The following is a 20,537-nucleotide window of genomic DNA, read 5'->3' as shown; positions in this document are numbered from 1 at the left end:
TTGCATTGTATAAATGGACCTAAGGAGATTAAAACAACTTTGAGCCTTTAATTGAGCAATTCATACATATATTATGCATAAAGTTTACCGTTCCACCACATCCCAAAGATGCTCTATTGGGTTGAGATCTGGTGACTGTGGGGGCCATTTTAGTACAGTCAACTCATTGTCACAGGGTTCTCAAGTCTCACGCATTGGCCGTGAGACACACGCATTTCGACCGGTTCACACGCTCACACGCCACACTATGTATTTCTCACGCTGAAAAGGCAATGCCAACCAAGTTGTCCTGGCTGAAAGCTTTCTATACGAGGCGCAGGCAAACAAAGTGAAGTTTCCTGCCGCCAGCGCGTATCTCCGCCAGATTGCGTTCGTTACTAGGCAACATATGCGCGCTGCGTGCACCACTGATCTATACATGACATGTCATTCAGTAGCGCGAACACACGGAAATGGACGGAACATCCTCGGCCACCGTACGTTCGTTACTAGGTAACCAACAACATCGCGCGAACACATGTGTCGTGATGGAGAAGAAGGTAAGTTGGAAGAAGCTCGTCTAACATTTTTGGGCTAGAACATTTAATATGTAGCCCATTGTACATTATTATTGATGCAGTCAAAAACTCTACAACTACTTTGCAACCAGGCTCAGTTTGGCTATCTTACGTTATCTGAAACTAAGAGAAATGTTAGTGGGTATGGAAAGGAATGAAGATTTACTGATTTTATTTTAAATTATATTATACTGTAATATTAATAGTCTTTCTAGTTACATTAAGGATGTATTACAGCAGATTGCTCTGGGTAATATTTAATCATTGTCATAATGTTGCATTTGTATTTTTCAAAGATGTCAGGAAAAAAGCAGAAAGATATTTTGTCATTTTGGGCACCAAAGGGTAAGCCCCCTACAAAGGTTGCCAGATTAGAGGAGGAGACAGTGGAAGAGGTGGTGCACTCTAATCTGTCCATTTGTTCTCAATGTCCCTCCACACAATAAATCATTCGCCTAGAAGACGCATTCAAAAATCAAAATGCAATTTTTAAAGATTTGTTTGAAACTGTTTGGAGCAATTTGTTATATTTTTGGTTAGCTATATTTGTAATACTGCATTAAAGAGTATTTGATGTGATGAATTGCTCTGTCATTTATCAGATTTACTAATTGTTATAATTTTAATTTGTTCTGGTTAATTATGAACAATGGGTAAAATTGGGGGCGGGGATGGGTGGGGCGGGGCTTCATTATGGCTCCTCCCCTAACCGCGTGTGATCTCACTCCAAGCTTTTGCTCAAACTTGAGAACCCTGTTGTCATGTTCAAGAAACCAATATAAAATGATTCGAGCTTTGTGACATGGTGCATTATCCTGCTGGAAGTAGCCATCAGAGGATGGGGACATGGTCAGAAGCAATACTCAGGTAGGTTGTGGCATTTAAACGATGCCCAATTGGCACTAAGGGGCCTAAAGTGTGCCAAGAAAACATCCCCACACCATTACACCACCACCACCAGCCTGCACAGTGGTAACAAGGCATGATGGATCCATGTTCTCATTCTGTTTACGCCAAATTCTGACTCTACAATCTGAATGTCTCAACAGAAATCGAGACTCATCAGACCAGGCAACATTTTTCCAGTCTTCAACTGTCCAATTTTGGTGAGCTTTTGCAAATTGTAGCTTCTTTTTCCTATTTGTAGTGGAGATGAGTGGTACCCGGTGGGGTCTTCATACATGTCACAGGTTATTCCAGTGCAGCAGGTGGCAGTAATGTGCTGTAGCATCAAATAGACACTGCAAAGTTAATTTATTTTATGTAAATTTATTGATTTTTCAAAATTAGACATTTGTATCATACAAAGGCACAAACACTGATTTAGTGCAAAAAGGCACAATCATATGGATTAAAATCGAAGTTGGCAAAATTCCCTTAAATATCAGATTTTCCCTTTATGAAGCAAAATTCATTTTAAAAAGATATCAGAGCAGGATTTCCACTGTGGCACATGAGGCACATAGATACATATATGGTTCAATTCACAGTATGAAGAAAACAAAACAACCATGCATAACCAAAGATAACGGTACAAACTCATAAAATGCAACAGGTAAATGTTTTGATGATAGTATATTTTAGTCGTCAAAATTTAGTTCAAACTTCATTTACCATAAAAATGCTCCAAAAACATTGCATGACGACAGTAGGAAGTAAGGAAAGCCTGAGGACGAGTAAACTTCCAGTTGAATTGGTTCAAGGCTTTAGAAGTGCTTTTCTTTTCGCTGTATTTCAGCATTTGAAGTAAAATCACACTCTAGATACATTCACATTTATAGGAGGGGCGTGTGCGTGACTTCACCGCATCAGAAATAAAGGGACAGTTCACTCCAAATAAATGTCAATATTTACTCACCCTAATTACCCCGTTTCAAACCTGTTTGACTTTCGTTTTTGCACCAAATGCAAATCCACATTTGTTAGGTGAACTATCCCTTGAACAATTTCAGGAGAGGTTTGTGCAAGTGAAAACCCGACACATCTTCACATGGCGTTCTCCGCTCGAGCTGGACTTATTTGAGGATCCGACAGCCGTTTCCTATGCAGGACTCCAGCTTGATCAGCCTTTGGTTCATGATCTGCAGAAGGGAAGGATCGACCTTCTTCACAATGTTCTCCAGCTGATGGGGATCTGCCGTCAGGTTGTACAACTCTACAAACGACTGCAGGAGAACACATGGGAAATTCAGTGAGGCTACGTCTACATTCATCCAGATGCATTCGAAAATGGCCTTTTCCTGTCAAAATGGTCTGTGAGGTCATGTTGCACTCAATTGCCATTCCATGGATGGTCTAAAATGCCATTGCAGGGCCTATGATTTCCACAATGAATGTAAAAACAACAATAATAAAACTAAGGAATAATCTCTAGGGCGGTCAACGATTAATCGCATCCAAAATAAAAGTTTGTGTTTACATAATATATGTGGGGTAATATATATATATATATATATATATATATATATATATAAATATTATATATATACGATTAATAATATAAATATATTATATATATATATATATATATATTTATATATAAACACACACATGCTTGTATATATTTGAGAAATACTTTCATGTATATACTGTATATAGATTTATATATAATTTATTATATATATATATATATATATATATATATATATATACACACAAAATAATTATACACAGTGCACCCACATATATTATGTAAACACAAACTTTTATTTTGGATGCGATTAATCGCAATTAATCGTTTGACAGCCCTAATAATCTCACAATTTGTCTTCCGTTTAAACGGTAAACCTTTGCTGTCCAGCATTTTTTGGGTGCAAATTCATTGTTAATGTTCTGTTTTCATTTAATAATCACTGTTTTTGATAATAATTTGGTATTGAATCATAAATACGGAAAAAGTCAAACACAGCAGAGCATAAAAAAAATATTTAATAGGGCCCAAATTACAGAGTGTAACAGTCAGGTTCTGCAAGTAAAATCTCCATTAGCGTTCTCCATAGGGAAATTGATTTTGAACGATAACATATAAACCATTAAAGATAACCTTACTGTGAGCTGTGAGGTTGTTAATCGCTGGTATTTGCGTCAGCCCGCGTTATTTCAACTCAACTCAGTTATTTTAAAATGTTTGTTTATCAGCAGAATTCATGGTGGAAAAACTACATTACCCATAATGCTGTACAGAAAATTACACCAATGAGTGAGTCGAGACAAGCAAAACGCCAGAAAAGATCTTGTTAGCTCCGCCCACTCCCATGAAGCACCGCAAATGATGTAAGAGTCGATCTCTCTAAGCCCTTAAAATACTGAAATATATGCATATTTTGCACTAATCTAAGAATATATATATAATCAACATTTTTTAATTCGTAGTTTTATATTTCTATCTATAGCAGATAATAACGCGATATAACTTGCATTGCTCGTGAACTGGAGCTCGTCTCATAAATGAACCGCAACTCAGAAATATATAGAAAGCTTGAAATGTCTACGTTTAAACAACATCGACAAACAATTCAAAACGAAAAGAAACAGATAACTCTTATAGCCTCGGTATGAAGTGCATTAGCCACTCCATAGGCGAAGTGGCGAGTCAGCATCATCAATTTCCTCTTTTCAGTCAAGAATGACACAGAAAACATTAGTTTATTAATAATCAAATAAAGTGATGCACCGATGTGAAAATTTGTGGCCGATACCGATAACCGATATTAACATTGCTGTTATGGCCGATACCGATATTTACCGATGTCGATATCCCTGTATAGAAAACACATAGCGAGGATTAGGGCTGCACGATATTGGTAAAAAATGACATTGTGATATTTTATTTTTCTGCGATATATATTGTGATATAAAAACAATTTCACCAGATTACTTGAATTGCTCTATTTGGAAAGAATGAATCATTCTAGAATGACTGGGGTAGTTTTGTCATGGAGTATATCCACAGAAACTAATATTAATAGTTAACAAAATTTGTTAACATTCTATTAATCTATTAACCTTACACTTTACAAGAAGGTTCCATTTATTAAAGTGTTCATTTAATGTACACTTTAATAAATGGAACCTTATTGTAAAGTGTTTCCGATTTATGTATCTTGAGCTCAGTGTTGGACAGATCAGTTGTTTTAACCATTCATTAAAGTGAATCGGTTCAAATGAGTCATTAGTTCGCGAATCGGACGTGTCATTAACGGAACCACGGCACACGTTGTGTGATTATCCAGGCAGTTTAGAACATCGCACGAGATTTGTCTCGACCTATTTTTACAGTCTATGGTCTCGACAGTCGACACAGAAAACATTTCATCAACACGATAGATTTTTTTTTGGTTTATTTAAAGTGTGGTTTCACAATTCACAACCAGTAGTTCAGAAGAAAAAAAACTTCGGTCTTCCGACCTTTTACCATCGTGTATTCTCAAAGATATTCATTCAACTCAATTCATAAACATGCGTGAGGGGGAGAGAGAGCAAGACAATTTGAAGACGGCGCGCGTGACCGGTGCTTTCACTCTTGTTCCCTCCGTTAAACAAGCGAAAGACATTTTGAAGACGGCGCGCGTGACCGGTGCTTTAATTGACTCTCGTTCCCTCAGTTAAACAAGCGCACCAGTCACTCATCTACATCACTTACCGGTCAAATATGGCTTTGGCGGGACAAAAATACGCATTAGGAAGGCTGGCAGAAAACAGCTCACCAGTTCCAGTCTTCGTGCGCTTGATGTTTAAACGCACTTGCGCTTTTAATACGCGTGCAAAAACAAACATCCCCGCCCCCACGCACGTCAAATACACAGGGAATGATCATCGGCCTGTTCACATCGGCCCTATTTTGACATCGGAACGATACCGATGTGTAAAAAATTGACCAAATCGGCCGATATTATATCGGCGGCCGATATATCGTGCACCACTAATCAAATAAAAAAAGTCTATATTTGACACGTTCGTTTGCCGGTTCTTTATGGCAAACCTTCTGAGTCTGCTAACTAATCGAATATCGTGACTCCCTATTTATGGTTGTTCAATAAAGTTCTTGGTAAAAAAAGAAAATAAGCAACTGTGCGTAATATTATTTCATAGCCTAGTATTTATTTTACTGTGTATAGCCTACAGCGCGCAAGGTTTTTATGTGCATGCTTTAAATCGGGATGTCTACTATATCGTTTCGAGTCGGTTTCAGTGGTTTCGTGTGTATGCAGACATTTTTCGAGACACTGCCGTGTTTACGGATTTTTTTTAAGAATGAGGAAAAAAAAACATCGGATAGGGAAAGCTCTGGCTTCGTGTGGACGTGGCCTTAGTGTAAAGCTCACCTCATTGTCTGCAAACTCGCAGTACTGCAGGTCTCCATCCTTCAGAGTTCTGACGCAGGCGTACGTGTTGTTGAAGGCGTCCTCGCACACACAGTCTGGGAAACAATTCTGGAAGAAAGAGGAAATCTTTGGTTTGTTTTCTAATAAACAGGATAGGTTGATGTGAAAATGCTTCATAGGAACACTTACAGCTAGTCCCGGGCCGAGTTTAGGGCAGCTGGGATCTTCAGTAGCATATCCCTCACCAGTGTACTCCACTAGAAAGAAGGGCCGTTCGGTGCCATTACGCAATGATGGTGCCTTCAAGGACAACATTAGAAGAGAAAAGACTCAATTTAGCATTTTTTCTTACTGTACACCACATTAACTCTGAGAATTCACATTGAATTCTCTGTATTGTAACTAGGGTTGGGTATCGTTTGAATTTGAACGATTCTGATTCCGATTCCTTGTTTCGATTCCGATTCCTAACGATTCTCGATTTCGATTCTTTTAAGAGGCAGGGTCAAAAAAGTTTAGCTAATCTTGTTAACCAACGGTCTTTCTGAAGGAAATACAACTTCTTTCACAAATACTTGTCACAAATTTTGCATTTTGTCGAGATTTCGTTAATTTTTAGAAAAGTGAAGCCACACTTTGGACCGCCGACGTAAGCTACTCATGTTCGACTCGCGTGGTTATGCCAACACTTCCGGTAGACGCTTCTTCGTTGGTGTTGTTCAGCGGTTTCTTCTTCCACTCGGCGGACTGTGAATATCGAAACTAGGAATTGAAATTTTAACTTTTGAACGATTCCGGGAAAAACGAAAAGTTAGTCCCGGTTCCAATCGATACTCGATTCTCGATACCCAACCCTAATTGTAACGCACAAAAAGAGTATCTTCCTGGGATACACACTTCAAAATAAGCATAAAAGACTAATGGTTTGTTGCTTTCTTGTAATGACATTTAAGAAAATGTGCTTAATTGTTGCTTAAATATTTAAACTCTTCTCATAGTTTTAAAACAAATGAAGCATTCTTTGATGAATAGAAAATTCAGAAGGACAGCATTTGTTTGATATATAAATCTTTTGTAACATTACAAAGGTCTTAACTGACACTTTTCATCAATTTGATGCATCCTTGCTGAATACAAAATACAAAACAAATCTTATTATGAACAGAAGTGTGATATAATGAAATAATGCAGCATTGAGGTAGATATTGTAGTGAAAAAGGCATTAAAACATGCAAATGAGTAGCACAAAAGCAGTTGAAACAGCATCAAAATATTTAATTTACAGTGCTCTAATGAATAATCTATAATATAGTATAGCACAGTAAAAATGTAATCTATAGAACAGTTCGCAATTGAAAGAAACACACACAAAAATGGGCCAAGCACAGAATGGCTAAACGCAACAAAAACTTTTGCTGATAATTTACTCACCCCCATGTCATCCAAGATGTCCATGTCTTTCTTTCTTCAGTCGAAAAGAAATTAAGGTTTTTGATGAAAACATTCCATGGTTTTCTCCATATAATGGACTTCAATGGGAACCAAACGGTTCAAGGTCCAAATGAGAGTTTTAGTGCAGCTTCAAAGGGCTTTAAACGACACCAGACTATGAATAAGGGTCTTATCAAGCGAAACGATCGCTCATTTAAAAAAAACATTTAAGTTTTATAAGCTCAAATGCTCGCCTTGCTCTGTTCTGTAATAAGACTCTCCTGTTCAAACTCGTTCATCAAAATGAACAAATCTTTTTTCGAGTCATGGCTCGAAGGGTCCTAGATAAGACCCTTATCTATCGTCTGGTGTCGTTTAAAGCCCTTTGAAGCTGCACTGAAAGTGTCTTTTGGACTTTGAACTGTTTGGTTCCCATTGAAGTCCATTATATGGAGAAAATCCTGGAATGTTTTCATCAAAAACCTTCATTTCTTTTCGACTGAAGAAAGAAAGAGTGTTGACATGGGGGTGAGTAAATTATCAGCAAAAGGTTTTTTAAAAGTGAACTACTCCTTTAAGCAAATGTACTCAAAAAGCCACTGCTGTGTCAGAAAAACATTAAAAACAGAACTTAGTTTTTGGCAGAATATGGGAAGTTGTAAAAAAAGAGTAGCTTGGTGATGCTCCTGAGTCACGTCTTCGAAAACATGCCGAGAAATATAATGCGAAGTGAAGCATGGAGGAAGTGTCTTCATCACAGGTGTTTAGCTGCTGCTATCAATGAGTTGCTTCACTGTTTAAAGTAATTTAATGCTTCGTTGTACATTGATTGCTCGCTTCCCACGAGCTATTTAAAGGGAAACTAAACCCCTGGTCAGAGCCTGACTCCACTCATTGAAAATGCTGAAAAAGTGGCCTGACCCCAGCGGAGATAGAGGGGACGAAATAGATGCTAAAACACACAATCCTGATCGTTTTCAATACTCGCAATTCCAACTCCTGACTCCCCACAGTGGTTTTGACGACACAAGATGGTTTTTATACTGCCAAGGGCGTAGCTCGCGTGGTGAGCTGAAACCTGCGTACGTCACGAAGTGCGGAACATCCAATAGGAAAATTAAACTGCAGTAGCCACCGTTCAACCTGAAGAGGGCAGCACTAAGACGCTTTTACACCGCATATTGTAGAAATAGAACACTTTATAAACAAATGTCAAAAAAGTTACTCGAATCAATGACTAGTATTAATACAGATCCATTCTTACAGATCATTAAATAAAAAAAGTTGGTTAAGTGTTTAGTTACTCTAAAGAGGAATGAGCTGATTTTATTGTTCAACAAGACAAGACAAAGACAACAATTCTGCCCAAACTGCAACCAAGACAACCAAGAAGTGGCTCCAGAACAAGTCCATCAGGCTCATGCTTTGGCCCAGATTTGAAGCCTATAGCAAATATTTGGTCTCACATTAAACAAACAAACTGGGAGACATTTGCGACTATTCATGAACTGTTTAAAGCCAATAACATCGAGTTGAACAACACTGACTCGCCAATCAGGAAGTTACTTTATCTACAGTGTTTGTACAATCCTTGAACAGTGATATGTGATTAAAATGTTTAAGACCATTAAAAGGCCCCTAAATATATTGCCATTTTTGTCTTGGCCCATTTTATTTTAGCCCAGGAGTGTATACACACACACACAATAAGAATATAAATACACATGTACTGAAACAGGAAGTGAAAAACATGACACACTCACCATCTGCGGCAGGAAAGACTGTCCGTCCATGTTGACGGTGGAGAGATTTACTCCAGCGATGTCCAGGATAGTCATGGGAAGATCTATATTCATCACTGGAGACTAATGGACAGTTTAATAGATGTTAAAACACTAGATTTAGACATATCGCTTAATAAATCAGTAATTCATTCCTCTAACCTGAAGTGTTTGGTTCGCTTTGATTCCTGGACCGCGGACCAAGAGGGGGACGCGAATATCGAATTCGTATAGTTGTCTTTTGTCAATGGGCAACGAGAACTGGCCTGAAAATGATTTTTAAAATATGGTGTTATATAGACAGACAACAACACTTGGAGAGAAGCGTGGCGGTCGAGCACACACACACACCAGTGTGATAGCCGTGATCAGACGTGTAGATGATGTACGTGTTGTCCAGTTCCTTCACTGAATCCAGTTTCTTAATCAGCTGTTCCACCATGTCGTCCACAGACAGAAGCGTCTGCCACCTATCAGAGATATTAAATACACATATCATATCACATCACATTACGTGATGTGATAAAACTTATGAAATCTGTATTTTTGTACCTCCTGCGGAAAGCGTCATCGAGGTACTCAATGGTGCTGTTTGGCATGGGATTCGCAGGCTGTCGTAATAACCAATGTTTGTCCTGAGATCAGAGAAAGAGCATTTCATCTTACGCTCATGCTGAGGCCACACACATCTGACCGTTTTCATTTAGCAGACTAGAATGACAACTAAAACTCAAATATAAATGCATAAAAACTAAGCATATTTAAAAAAAAAGGCAAAAACTAATAAAAATTCTTAAAGTAAAATGAAAAAAATACAAAAATGAAAGCCTAATTCAAAATAAAGCAATAATAGTATGACAATTATGCTAAAACTGATGATTGCATCAAAAATAAGTTTGAAAGTAAACCACTTTGAAAATACAGACAAAAAGGCAACATACAAATATATATAAATATATATATATATATATATATATATATAAAATATACAATTGATGCACAGTATGAAATTTACAAAAACATGCTTATTTACCAAGTAATATAAATCATTAATAAAATTGTGTGTGTGTATATATATTATATACATACATATATAATATTATACATTTGCAAACTTATATATTAGACGCAATAAATCGATTTGAGAGCACTAATTTATTAAACTCGGTGGCTGGTATTCTTTAAATCTATGTAAAAAAATATTTAAGAAAAATCTTGCACCATTTAAAAAAATAAAATACAACTATCACCACCAATATTATTTAAGTATAAAATACAAGTTTAATTAAGATTAAATCTGCTATGTATATAAATGTTGTGAGAAAAATGGCTGCTGAAAAATGTGAATATTTCCAGAGAAATATAAAATATTATTTTCACACACTTGCATATAAATTACAAATCTTTTATGAAATAATATTTTACTAATACTTAAATTACTTATTTTAGATTAGTTTTCTCTAAGCTTAAAATCTTTTTTCCTCGTCTCATCATTTATGCCTGCAGTGCTTGCTCATTAGTAGCCTATCAGATGTCATGAAGGATGAAACTGTAAGCTGAACCTTTCCAGGCTTGTTGAAGCTGCCGTCGCGTGGCGCTCTCACATCGCCGAAGGTCTTCTGATGCTGCGGGGCGGCCGTCCACGGCGAATGAGGAGACGGAGGACACAACATCATGAAGAACGGATAATTGGGGCTCCGCTCCTCCAGAAAATGCAGCGACCGGTTCAACTAGAATCAACAGACTTTATATCAGAACCATCTAATAAATGTAATATATAACTTTAAGCAAACTATTTTCTGGCACTTCATGTGGTTAAATAGTGGATCACATTTTAAGACCTGATTGTACGAATTAAAAACATGCCTCAAAAAAGGGTTTCCTTTTTTTTTTTTTAGCAGATGCCACTTGGTTTATATTTTATCTAATGCAATAACATTCATATTTTTAAACAAAAACGTATTTAAATTAAACTGTAGATGCACTGTTTTTAAGCTGTTCCTAAAATTCCCTATAGTATGGAAGGTTGTTTCCGCCACTGAATAATAAAAAATAATAATAATAGCGACATTTTATCTCACAATTGCGGGATATGAAGTCGAAATTCTGAGAAATAAAGTCGCAATTGCGAGATATAAAGTCGCAATTCTGAAAAATAAAGTCACAATTGCGAGATATAAAGTCGCAATTCTGAAAACTAAAGTCGCAATTGCGAGATATAAAGTCGCAATTCTGAGAAATAAAGTCACAATTGTGAGATATAAAGCCACAATTCTGAAAAATAAAGTCACAATCGCGAGATATAAAGCCGCAATTCTGAGAAATAAAGTCGCAATCGCAAGATATGAAGTTAAAATTCTGAGAAATAAAGTCGCAATCGCAAGATATGAAGTTAAAATTCTGAGAAATAAAGTCGCAATCGCAAGATATAAAGTCACAATTCTGAGAAATAAAGTCGTAATCGCGAGATATGAAGTCGCAATTCTGAGAAATAAAGTCGCAATTGTGAGATATAAAGTCGCAATTCTGAGAAATAAAGTCGCAATTGCGAGATATAAAGTCGCAATTCTGAGAAATAAAGTCGCAATTGCGAGATATAAAGTCGCAATTCTGAGAAATAAAGTCACAATCGCGAGATATAAAGTCGCAATTCTGAGAAATAAAGTCGCAATCGCGAGATATAAAGTCGCAATTCTGAGAAATAAAGTCGCAATCGCGAGATATAAAGTCGCAATTCTGAGAAATAAAGTCGCAATTGCGAGATATAAAGTCGCAATTCTGAGAAATAAAGTCACAATTGTGAGATATAAAGCCACAATTCTGAAAAATAAAGTCACAATCGCGAGATATAAAGCCGCAATTCTGAGAAATAAAGTCGCAATCGCAAGATATGAAGTTAAAATTCTGAGAAATAAAGTCGCAATCGCAAGATATAAAGTCACAATTCTGAGAAATAAAGTCGTAATCGCGAGATATGAAGTCGCAATTCTGAGAAATAAAGTCGCAATTGTGAGATATAAAGTCGCAATTCTGAGAAATAAAGTCGCAATTGCGAGATATAAAGTCGCAATTCTGAGAAATAAAGTCGCAATTGCGAGATATAAAGTCGCAATTCTGAGAAATAAAGTCACAATCGCGAGATATAAAGTCGCAATTCTGAGAAATAAAGTCGCAATCGCGAGATATAAAGTCGCAATTCTGAGAAATAAAGTCGCAATTGCGAGATATAAAGTCGCAATTCTGAGAAATAAAGTCACAATTGTGAGATATAAAGCCACAATTCTGAACAATAAAGTCACAATCGCGAGATATAAAGCCGCAATTCTGAGAAATAAAGTCGCAATCGCAAGATATAAAGCCGCAATTCTGAGAAATAAAGTCGCAATCGCAAGATATGAAGTTAAAATTCTGAGAAATAAAGTCGCAATCGCAAGATATGAAGTTAAAATTCTGAGAAATAAAGTCGCAATCGCAAGATATAAAGTCACAATTCTGAGAAATAAAGTCGTAATCGCGAGATATGAAGTCGCAATTCTGAGAAATAAAGTCGCAATTGTGAGATATAAAGTCGCAATTCTGAGAAATAAAGTCGCAATTGCGAGATATAAAGTCGCAATTCTGAGAAATAAAGTCGCAATTGCGAGATATAAAGTCGCAATTCTGAGAAATAAAGTCACAATCGCGAGATATAAAGTCGCAATTCTGAGAAATAAAGTCGCAATCGCGAGATATAAAGTCGCAATTCTGAGAAATAAAGTCGCAATCGCGAGATATAAAGTCGCAATTCTGAGAAATAAAGTCGCAATTGCGAGATATAAAGTCGCAATTCTGAGAAATAAAGTCACAATCGCGAGATATAAAGCCGCAATTCTGAGAAATAAAGTCGCAATCGCAAGATATGAAGTTAAAATTCTGAGAAATAAAGTCGCAATCGCAAGATATGAAGTTAAAATTCTGAGAAATAAAGTCGCAATCGCAAGATATAAAGTCACAATTCTGAGAAATAAAGTCGTAATCGCGAGATATGAAGTCGCAATTCTGAGAAATAAAGTCGCAATTGTGAGATATAAAGTCGCAATTCTGAGAAATAAAGTCGCAATTGCGAGAGATAAAGTCGCAATTCTGAGAAATAAAGTCGCAATTGCGAGATATAAAGTCGCAATTCTGAGAAATAAAGTCACAATCGCGAGATATAAAGTCGCAATTCTGAGAAATAAAGTCGCAATCGCGAGATATAAAGTCGCAATTCTGAGAAATAAAGTCGCAATCGCGAGATATAAAGTCGCAATTCTGAGAAATAAAGTCGCAATTGCGAGATATAAAGTCGCAATTCTGAGAAATAAAGTCACAATTGTGAGATATAAAGCCACAATTCTGAACAATAAAGTCACAATCGCGAGATATAAAGCCGCAATTCTGAGAAATAAAGTCGCAATCGCAAGATATGAAGTTAAAATTCTGAGAAATAAAGTCGCAATCGCAAGATATGAAGTTAAAATTCTGAGAAATAAAGTCGCAATCGCAAGATATAAAGTCACAATTCTGAGAAATAAAGTCGCAATCGCGAGATATAAAGTCGCAATTCTGAGAAATAAAGTCGCAATTGCGAGATATAAAGTCGCAATTCTGAGAAATAAAGTCACAATCGCGAGATATAAAGTCGCAATTCTGAGAAATAAAGTCGCAATCGCGAGATATAAAGTCGCAATTCTGAGAAATAAAGTCGCAATTGCGAGATATAAAGTCGCAATTCTGAGAAATAAAGTCGCAATCGCGAGATATAAAGTCGCAATTCTGAGAAATAAAGTCACAATTGCGAGATAAAGCCGCAATTCTGAGAAATAAAGTCGCAATCGCGAGATATAAAGTCGCAATTCTGAGAAATAAAGTCGCAATCACGAGATATAAAGTCGCAATTCTGAGAAATAAAGTCGCAATCACGAGATATAAAGCTGCAATTCTGAGAAATAAAGTCGCAATCGCGAGATATAAAGCCGCAATTCTGAGAAATAAAGTCACAATTGCTTTATAAATTTCACTTATATCTCACTTATTCACACTTTATATCTCGCAATTCTGACTATATAATGCGCAATTGCGACTTTACATCTCGCAATTCTGACTATATTTCTCGCAATTATGACTTTATATCTCGTAATTGTGAGAAAAAGTCACAATTGTGAGATAAGAAGTCAATAAATAAATAAATAAGATCATTAGAAGTTAAATTTGTATGTTAAATCCACTATTGTTTTACATACAATCGTTCTATGATCAAAAGCAACGTAAAAACAAATTTTTCAAGGGGTAAATAAAATAAATAAATAAACAGTAAATAATTATTTAGCAATGCATTGCACCAAGACACCTGACCTTAGTTTAACAATTACAGAGCAGGTTTTAGTGTCAGATTAAGGGCTATAAACCAACATTTTTTTATATCAAGCATCAAAAGGGTCCAGTCATGAATCTTGCAGAAGTCATGACACACTGCTGACGTGAGGAGGCTTGATCTAACATGCAATGCAACTCTGTGCCTTATTAGTCACAATGAGGCAAACAGCTCGTATCTTGTTCTAAAACAGCCAATGGCAACATTTTTGGTAACCAGACTGCGTTAACTGATTCATTTCACACGTGAAACATGTTTAGTAGGTGGTGAGGCAAATTCATTGGCTTTCACATTTACAAGGACACAAATAGTCTCACTTCAGTATATATAGTGAAATTATAATGACTGTCGACATCACAAGTTTCAACTTAATGTCAAATTCAATGCTGTGTTACTTTCCAAACACACAAACCTAGTCTTACTGTAAACTATTTATCAGTGCAACTTATTCAAAATAAGTCATAACTTGTCTTTGACAGATTTTAAAACCCTTTCTAAAATATAAAATAGTAAGTCGAGTATTTTATTCCTCGTTTAATACCCAAGTGCATCACAGCATTGAAGTAAAATTGAAGCCTTGTTACTGACTCTACACTTTAAAGCATTAAAAGACTCACAACCAGGTCTGTGAGATAGTCCTTCTCATAGTTGTCCCCATGTTTTTCCTCTTTTCCATTCACAGAAAGTGTGTAATTGTAATACTTAGAGTTTCCCACCTGTGGATACACAAATAAAACAATAAGGTCACAATGAATTTAACATATGCACAATGAAAAACCTGCCATAAAAAGTCAGTAAAAGTGAGATTAAACGGTTAAAAACTGGATCTGCTGTTGTGGTGCAGGATGTGATGAAACCAGCTCACATGACTGTACTTAACCATGCGTTGTGCGTGTCTATAGGTGACTAACACTGTATATAGCTTCTCCCTCCGATTCTGAATGCAGATAGAGTAATGTGGAACTGATGCTTCAGTTCGTGACTTACCAGCGCGTGCCATTGGTCCCAGCCGGGAGGCACATGAGCCACACCGCCTGCGTCCTTACTTCCATACTGAAGACACGGAGAGGGAATACAAGATGAGTGTAAACTGTAGAAGAATCTCACAGTACTGGTCAAAACATGCCAGAGTCACACTGCACCTTCAGAAAAAAATAAACTATATTTTGATGATGAAATAAGTCATTTAAAGATTTCTTCCCCATTATTTCCATGACAATTAAGCATATTTTATCTCTCCCAACTCTCATTACAATAATGCAAAAAAAGTATATTAAATAGTATTTTACATGCTAGCATTTGTTGTATTAGTACTGATTGAAATTAGTATCTATTCTTGTATCATAGCGTTTTGATTATAGTAATCAGAATTTGGGAGTAAAATGTGCCTTTATTATCATAATAATGAAGCAGATCATTTTTTTAAGACTTTTTTTTTTAATTTCAGGTGAAATATGCGCAGGACTGGAAAGTAAACTCTTAAAGGGACAGTTCACCCAAAAATGAAGATTTTGTCATCATTTACTCAGCCTCAAGTTGCTCCAAACTTGTATGAGTTTCTTTCTTCTGCTGAAAAAAGAGCAAGATATTTTGAAGGATGTTGGTAACCAAACAGTAGACGGACCCCATTGTCTTTCAGTTGTTTTATTCCTACTATGAAAGTCACTGGCAACAGCCAACAGTTTGGTTACCAGTGTTGTGCCTTACGATAATTCCTGAACTCGTTCATATTTTGGGCTGAATGTGAATCGAACCGCCTGATGAGCGATACTGTGAACGCGTTCATTCTGGTGTCTGTGAACACAAATGCTCTCTCAGTTTAACTTTGTTCAATAGGGTGCCAGATTTCCATAGAGCCTATCAGGTGAAAACCCGGCTAAAACACAAGCAAACAGGGCTTAAAGGAGTAGTTCACTTTTAAAAAAACTTTTGCTGATAATTTACTCACCCCCATGTCATCCAAGATGTCCATGTCTTTCTTTCTTCAGTCGAAAAGAAATTAAGGTTTTAGATGAAAACATTCCAGGATTTTTCTCCATATAATGGACTTCAATGGGAACCAAATGGTTCAAGGTCCAAAAGACAGTTTCAGTGCAAACTGTTCAAAGGGCTTTAAACGATTCCAGACGATGAATATGGGTCTTATCAAGCGGAATGATCGCTCATTTAATAAATATATAACAAAGTTTAAGTTTTATAAGCTCAAATGCTCGCCTTGCTCTGTTCTGTAATGAGCGTTCATGACTCTCCTGTTCGAACTCGTTCATCAAAATGAACAAATCTTTTTTCGTGTTATTTCGTTCATCCAACGAACGAAATGAACGAATTGACTCGGAAAAGAATTCGTTCAATTTTGATGAACGAGTTCGAACAGGAGAGTCACGAACGCGCATCACAGAACCGAGCAAGGCGACCATTTGAGCTTACAAAACTTAAACTTTTTTTTTTTTAAATGAGCGATCGTTTCGCTTGATAAAACCCTTATTCATCATCTGAAATTGTTTTAAGCCCTTTGAACGGTTTGCAGTTTGCACTGAAACTGTCTTTTGAACCTTGAACCGTTTGGTTACCAGTAAAGTCCATTATATGGAGAAAAATCCTGGAATGTTTTCATCAAAAACCTTAATTTCTTTTTGACTGAAGAAAAAAAGACATGGACATCATGGATGACATGGGGGTGAGTAAACTATCAGCAAAAGTTTTTTAAAAGTGAACTACTCCTTTAATATGTAGCGAAAAAAAACCCCACCCAATCTGGCAACACCAGCCACCAGTGTCGCACCGCCACATGCGCCATCAAAACAATAAGAATTATATAGTCGACAAAGCATCGAGGAGGAGTTGTATGGTAATTTAAACGAGTTTTATGACAAGGTCTGTGAGAATGGGAAAAATCTTACATTTCTGTGCAAACTTTCCCCGCCGATATAATAATTGCTGTAGTGGTTGTATATGGACTGTGGCACTAATTAAAAAAAAAAACATAGCTCACAGCAATATATGGAAAAAAGAACTATCAACTATTTCATTATTCGAACTTGTTCATTATTGAACTAGTTAATTTTTAAATTTGTGAACTGGACTTTGAACTAGTTCATGTAAAAAGTGAACTTTCAAACACTGTAGGTTACTAACATTCTTCAAAATATCTTGTTTTGTGTTCAGCAGAAGAAAGAAATATACAGAGTTTGAAACAACATGAGGGTGAGTAAATGATGACACAATTTTAATTTTTGGTGAACTATCCCTTTAAGAATGTTGTTGGTTAAAGGAGTAGTTCACTTTTTAAAAAAAGCTGATAATTTTGCTGATAATTTACTCACCCTCATGTCATCCAAGATGTCCACGTCTTTCTTTCTTCAGTCGAAAAGAAATTAAGGTTTTTGATGAAAACATTCCAGGATTTTTCTCCATATAATGGACTACATTGAGTACCAAACGGTTCAAAGTCCAAATGAGAGTTTCAGTGCAAACTGCAAACTGTTCAAAGGGCTTTAAACGACACCAGACGATCAATTAGGGTCTTATCAAGCAAAACGATCAGTTATTTCAAAAATAAATAAACAAGTTTAAGTTTATGAGCACAAATCCTTGCTGTTCGTGACTCTCTCGAATCTTTTCATTCAATGAACCAAATTACTCGAAAAAGATTCGTTCATTTTGGTGAACGAGTTCGAACAGGAAAGTCACGAACCCTCATCACCGAACAGAGCAAGGCGAGCATTTGTGCTTCTAAAACTTAAACTTTTTTATTTATTTTTGAAATGACCGCTCGTTTCATTAGATAAGACCCTTATTCATTGTCTGGTGTGGTTTAAAGCCCTTTGAACAGTTAGCCCAGTTTGCACTGAAACTCTCATTTGGACCGTTTGGTTCCCATAGAAGTCCATTAAATGGAGAAAAATCCTGGAATGTTTTCATCAAAAACCTTAATTTCTTTTCGACTGAAGAAAGAATGACATAGACATCTTCGATGACATGGGGGTGAGTAAATTATCAGCAAAAGTTTTTTTAAAGTGAACTACTCCTTTAAGAACATTTCAAGTATTTGAAGGATTTGTGAAGAGCTTCTGATAACATTGTTGACAATTTAACACTGCAAATAGGCCAGTGATGGCCTAATAGAAAATAGGCCATCTATTTCATAGAGTCCCAGACGGGTAAAAGGCTGACCTGATTCAGGTATTTCCCCCCGTAGAAGGTCTGGTAGTGCATCTTATTGAGGAAAACCGGAAAGGTGAAGGGCTCGATCTCTTTCTGCCACATCACACTGCTGCAGTTGCCAGAGATAGAGTTATTTCGGACTGAATGATTGTGTGGATATTTGCCACTGAGGATGCTGCTACGACTGGGACAGCACAGAGGGGTGGCAACGAACTAAACACAACAGGAAAGGAGAAACTTGTGATATTTGATCAGCTCTGTGAAAAGGTCTTTATGGCTGAGCACTCACCGCATTGGAAAAAGTCACACCAGCATCACCGATCAGTACTTTGGTCTTCTTCATGGGCGTCTGTGGAAACAGAAAGACTCAAAGTGACTCTTATAGTGACTCTTACGTTATTAATATAACGCATCATCTGTGACACCTAAAATATCAACAGGATGTATTATTTCACACACTAATTTTCACCAAATGACGAACTTGACAAATGAAACAACTTCAGGTTCAAAATGTCTTTAACATGCTCTCCCTGCCTACCCAGCATGAAACTGATTTAGCTTAGTAGGCCATATATAGATCTCAAAAACATAAAATAAATCTGTTATGTTGTATATTACACTGGTGGTCAAAAGTTTGAAATAATTAAGATGTATTTGTTTGCTTTTTTGTGAAAGAAGTCTCTCCTGCTCGCCAAGTCCGCATTTATTTGACAAAAATACAGTAAAGGATACCTGAAGGATCATGTGACACTGAAGACTGGAGTAATGATGCTGAAAATTCAGCTTTGATCACAGGAATAAATTACATTTTAAAAAGCATAACAATAGAAAGCAGTTATTTTAAACTGTAATAATATTTTTAAAAAATACTATTATATTTTAAAGTACATTCAAATAGAAAACCATTATTTTAAATTGTAATAATATTTCACATTATTGTCTTTTTGATCAAATACATGCAGGCTTGATGAGTAGAAGAGACTTTTAAAAATAGTAATATATTTTTGGACGTACACCAAGTAGTACCACTGTATTTTTGGGAGTTCACTGAAATACTATGTCAATATAGTGTATGGATTTCAGAACCCTGTTAAATATCAAAGTACCATGGTATTACTATTTTATTAAGTTACCAGAACGGTACTTTTGTTCAAAGGTGGAATTGTCATGGTGCAGCACGACCAACAAAAACACATTTGTATTGTACTTTTGTACACTTACCATTCCTCCCATTTGCACATCCTGGTCGTCGGTGAGAATGAGAATGATGTTGTTCGGTTTGACGCATTCTGAACACCTGAGCGTGCAGGTGAGAAGAGTGACGAGGACACAGGTGGACACGACGCGCGCGCTGGACGTGCACTGACCGAAGCGCGAGCTCGCCATGAAGCCAAAATCGGGTTAAAATCAGCCCAAACCCCCGATCTCTCTCTCTCTGTGTTTGTGTACCTGCCTATACCGAAGACACGGAGTCTGTCGAGTGCAAGAGGGTTTCTCGTGGCGAACTGCAGCTCTCGCGGACGGACCACGGTGGGATGAGCTGAGAAAGTTTGAGGAAGTGAGACGCTGTGTGTGTCATATGACTTCAGCCTGATATAACAGCTGATACATTAAGTCATAGTTCAATTTCGTAAAATAATCAAATGAACCGTTGTTTTGGAGTTTTTCTTCCACTGACATGAACTTTGTGCCTATTAAACGATGTTCTGAGTAACTTTGCATCGTTTTTATTTTATTTTATTTTTTATGTGAATAATGCTCTGACAACACAACATCTTCCACAATCTTCTATTAGAATATTTGTTTTATTTAAATGTAAGTTTATTAATCATTTATATGACATTTTATATACAAAAAAAATGTATGTATATTCACGTATGTTGAATTG

The 20,537-nt window shown here is 36.6% G+C and overlaps 1 protein-coding gene across 1 annotated transcript; it reads right to left on the bottom strand.

Annotated features, from left to right (window-relative positions):
- Positions 1–1,810: 1,810 nt before the first annotated feature.
- On the bottom strand, positions 1,811–20,259 carry gnsb (glucosamine (N-acetyl)-6-sulfatase (Sanfilippo disease IIID), b). The gene is made up of 13 exons (XM_039677295.2): positions 19,871–20,259; positions 18,939–18,998; positions 18,659–18,862; positions 15,473–15,538; positions 15,103–15,201; positions 10,656–10,823; positions 9,646–9,728; positions 9,445–9,563; positions 9,256–9,359; positions 9,076–9,177; positions 6,071–6,181; positions 5,882–5,989; positions 1,811–2,722 (listed from the first exon to the last, which is right to left on the bottom strand). Exons 1-13 carry the CDS (start codon positions 20,033–20,035, stop codon positions 2,573–2,575), a joined length of 1,539 nt encoding a protein of 512 aa, XP_039533229.2. The 5' UTR covers positions 20,036–20,259; the 3' UTR covers positions 1,811–2,572.
- Between the last annotated feature and the right edge of the window lie 278 nt (positions 20,260–20,537).

The sequence above is a fragment of the Pimephales promelas genome, chromosome 23, assembly GCF_988280905.1.
Source record: "Pimephales promelas chromosome 23, fPimPro1.hap1.1, whole genome shotgun sequence".
NCBI classification, from domain to species: domain Eukaryota; kingdom Metazoa; phylum Chordata; class Actinopteri; order Cypriniformes; family Leuciscidae; genus Pimephales; species Pimephales promelas.
Note: the sequence above shows the minus strand (reverse complement) of the source record. Positions and strands in the feature narration are given on the sequence as shown.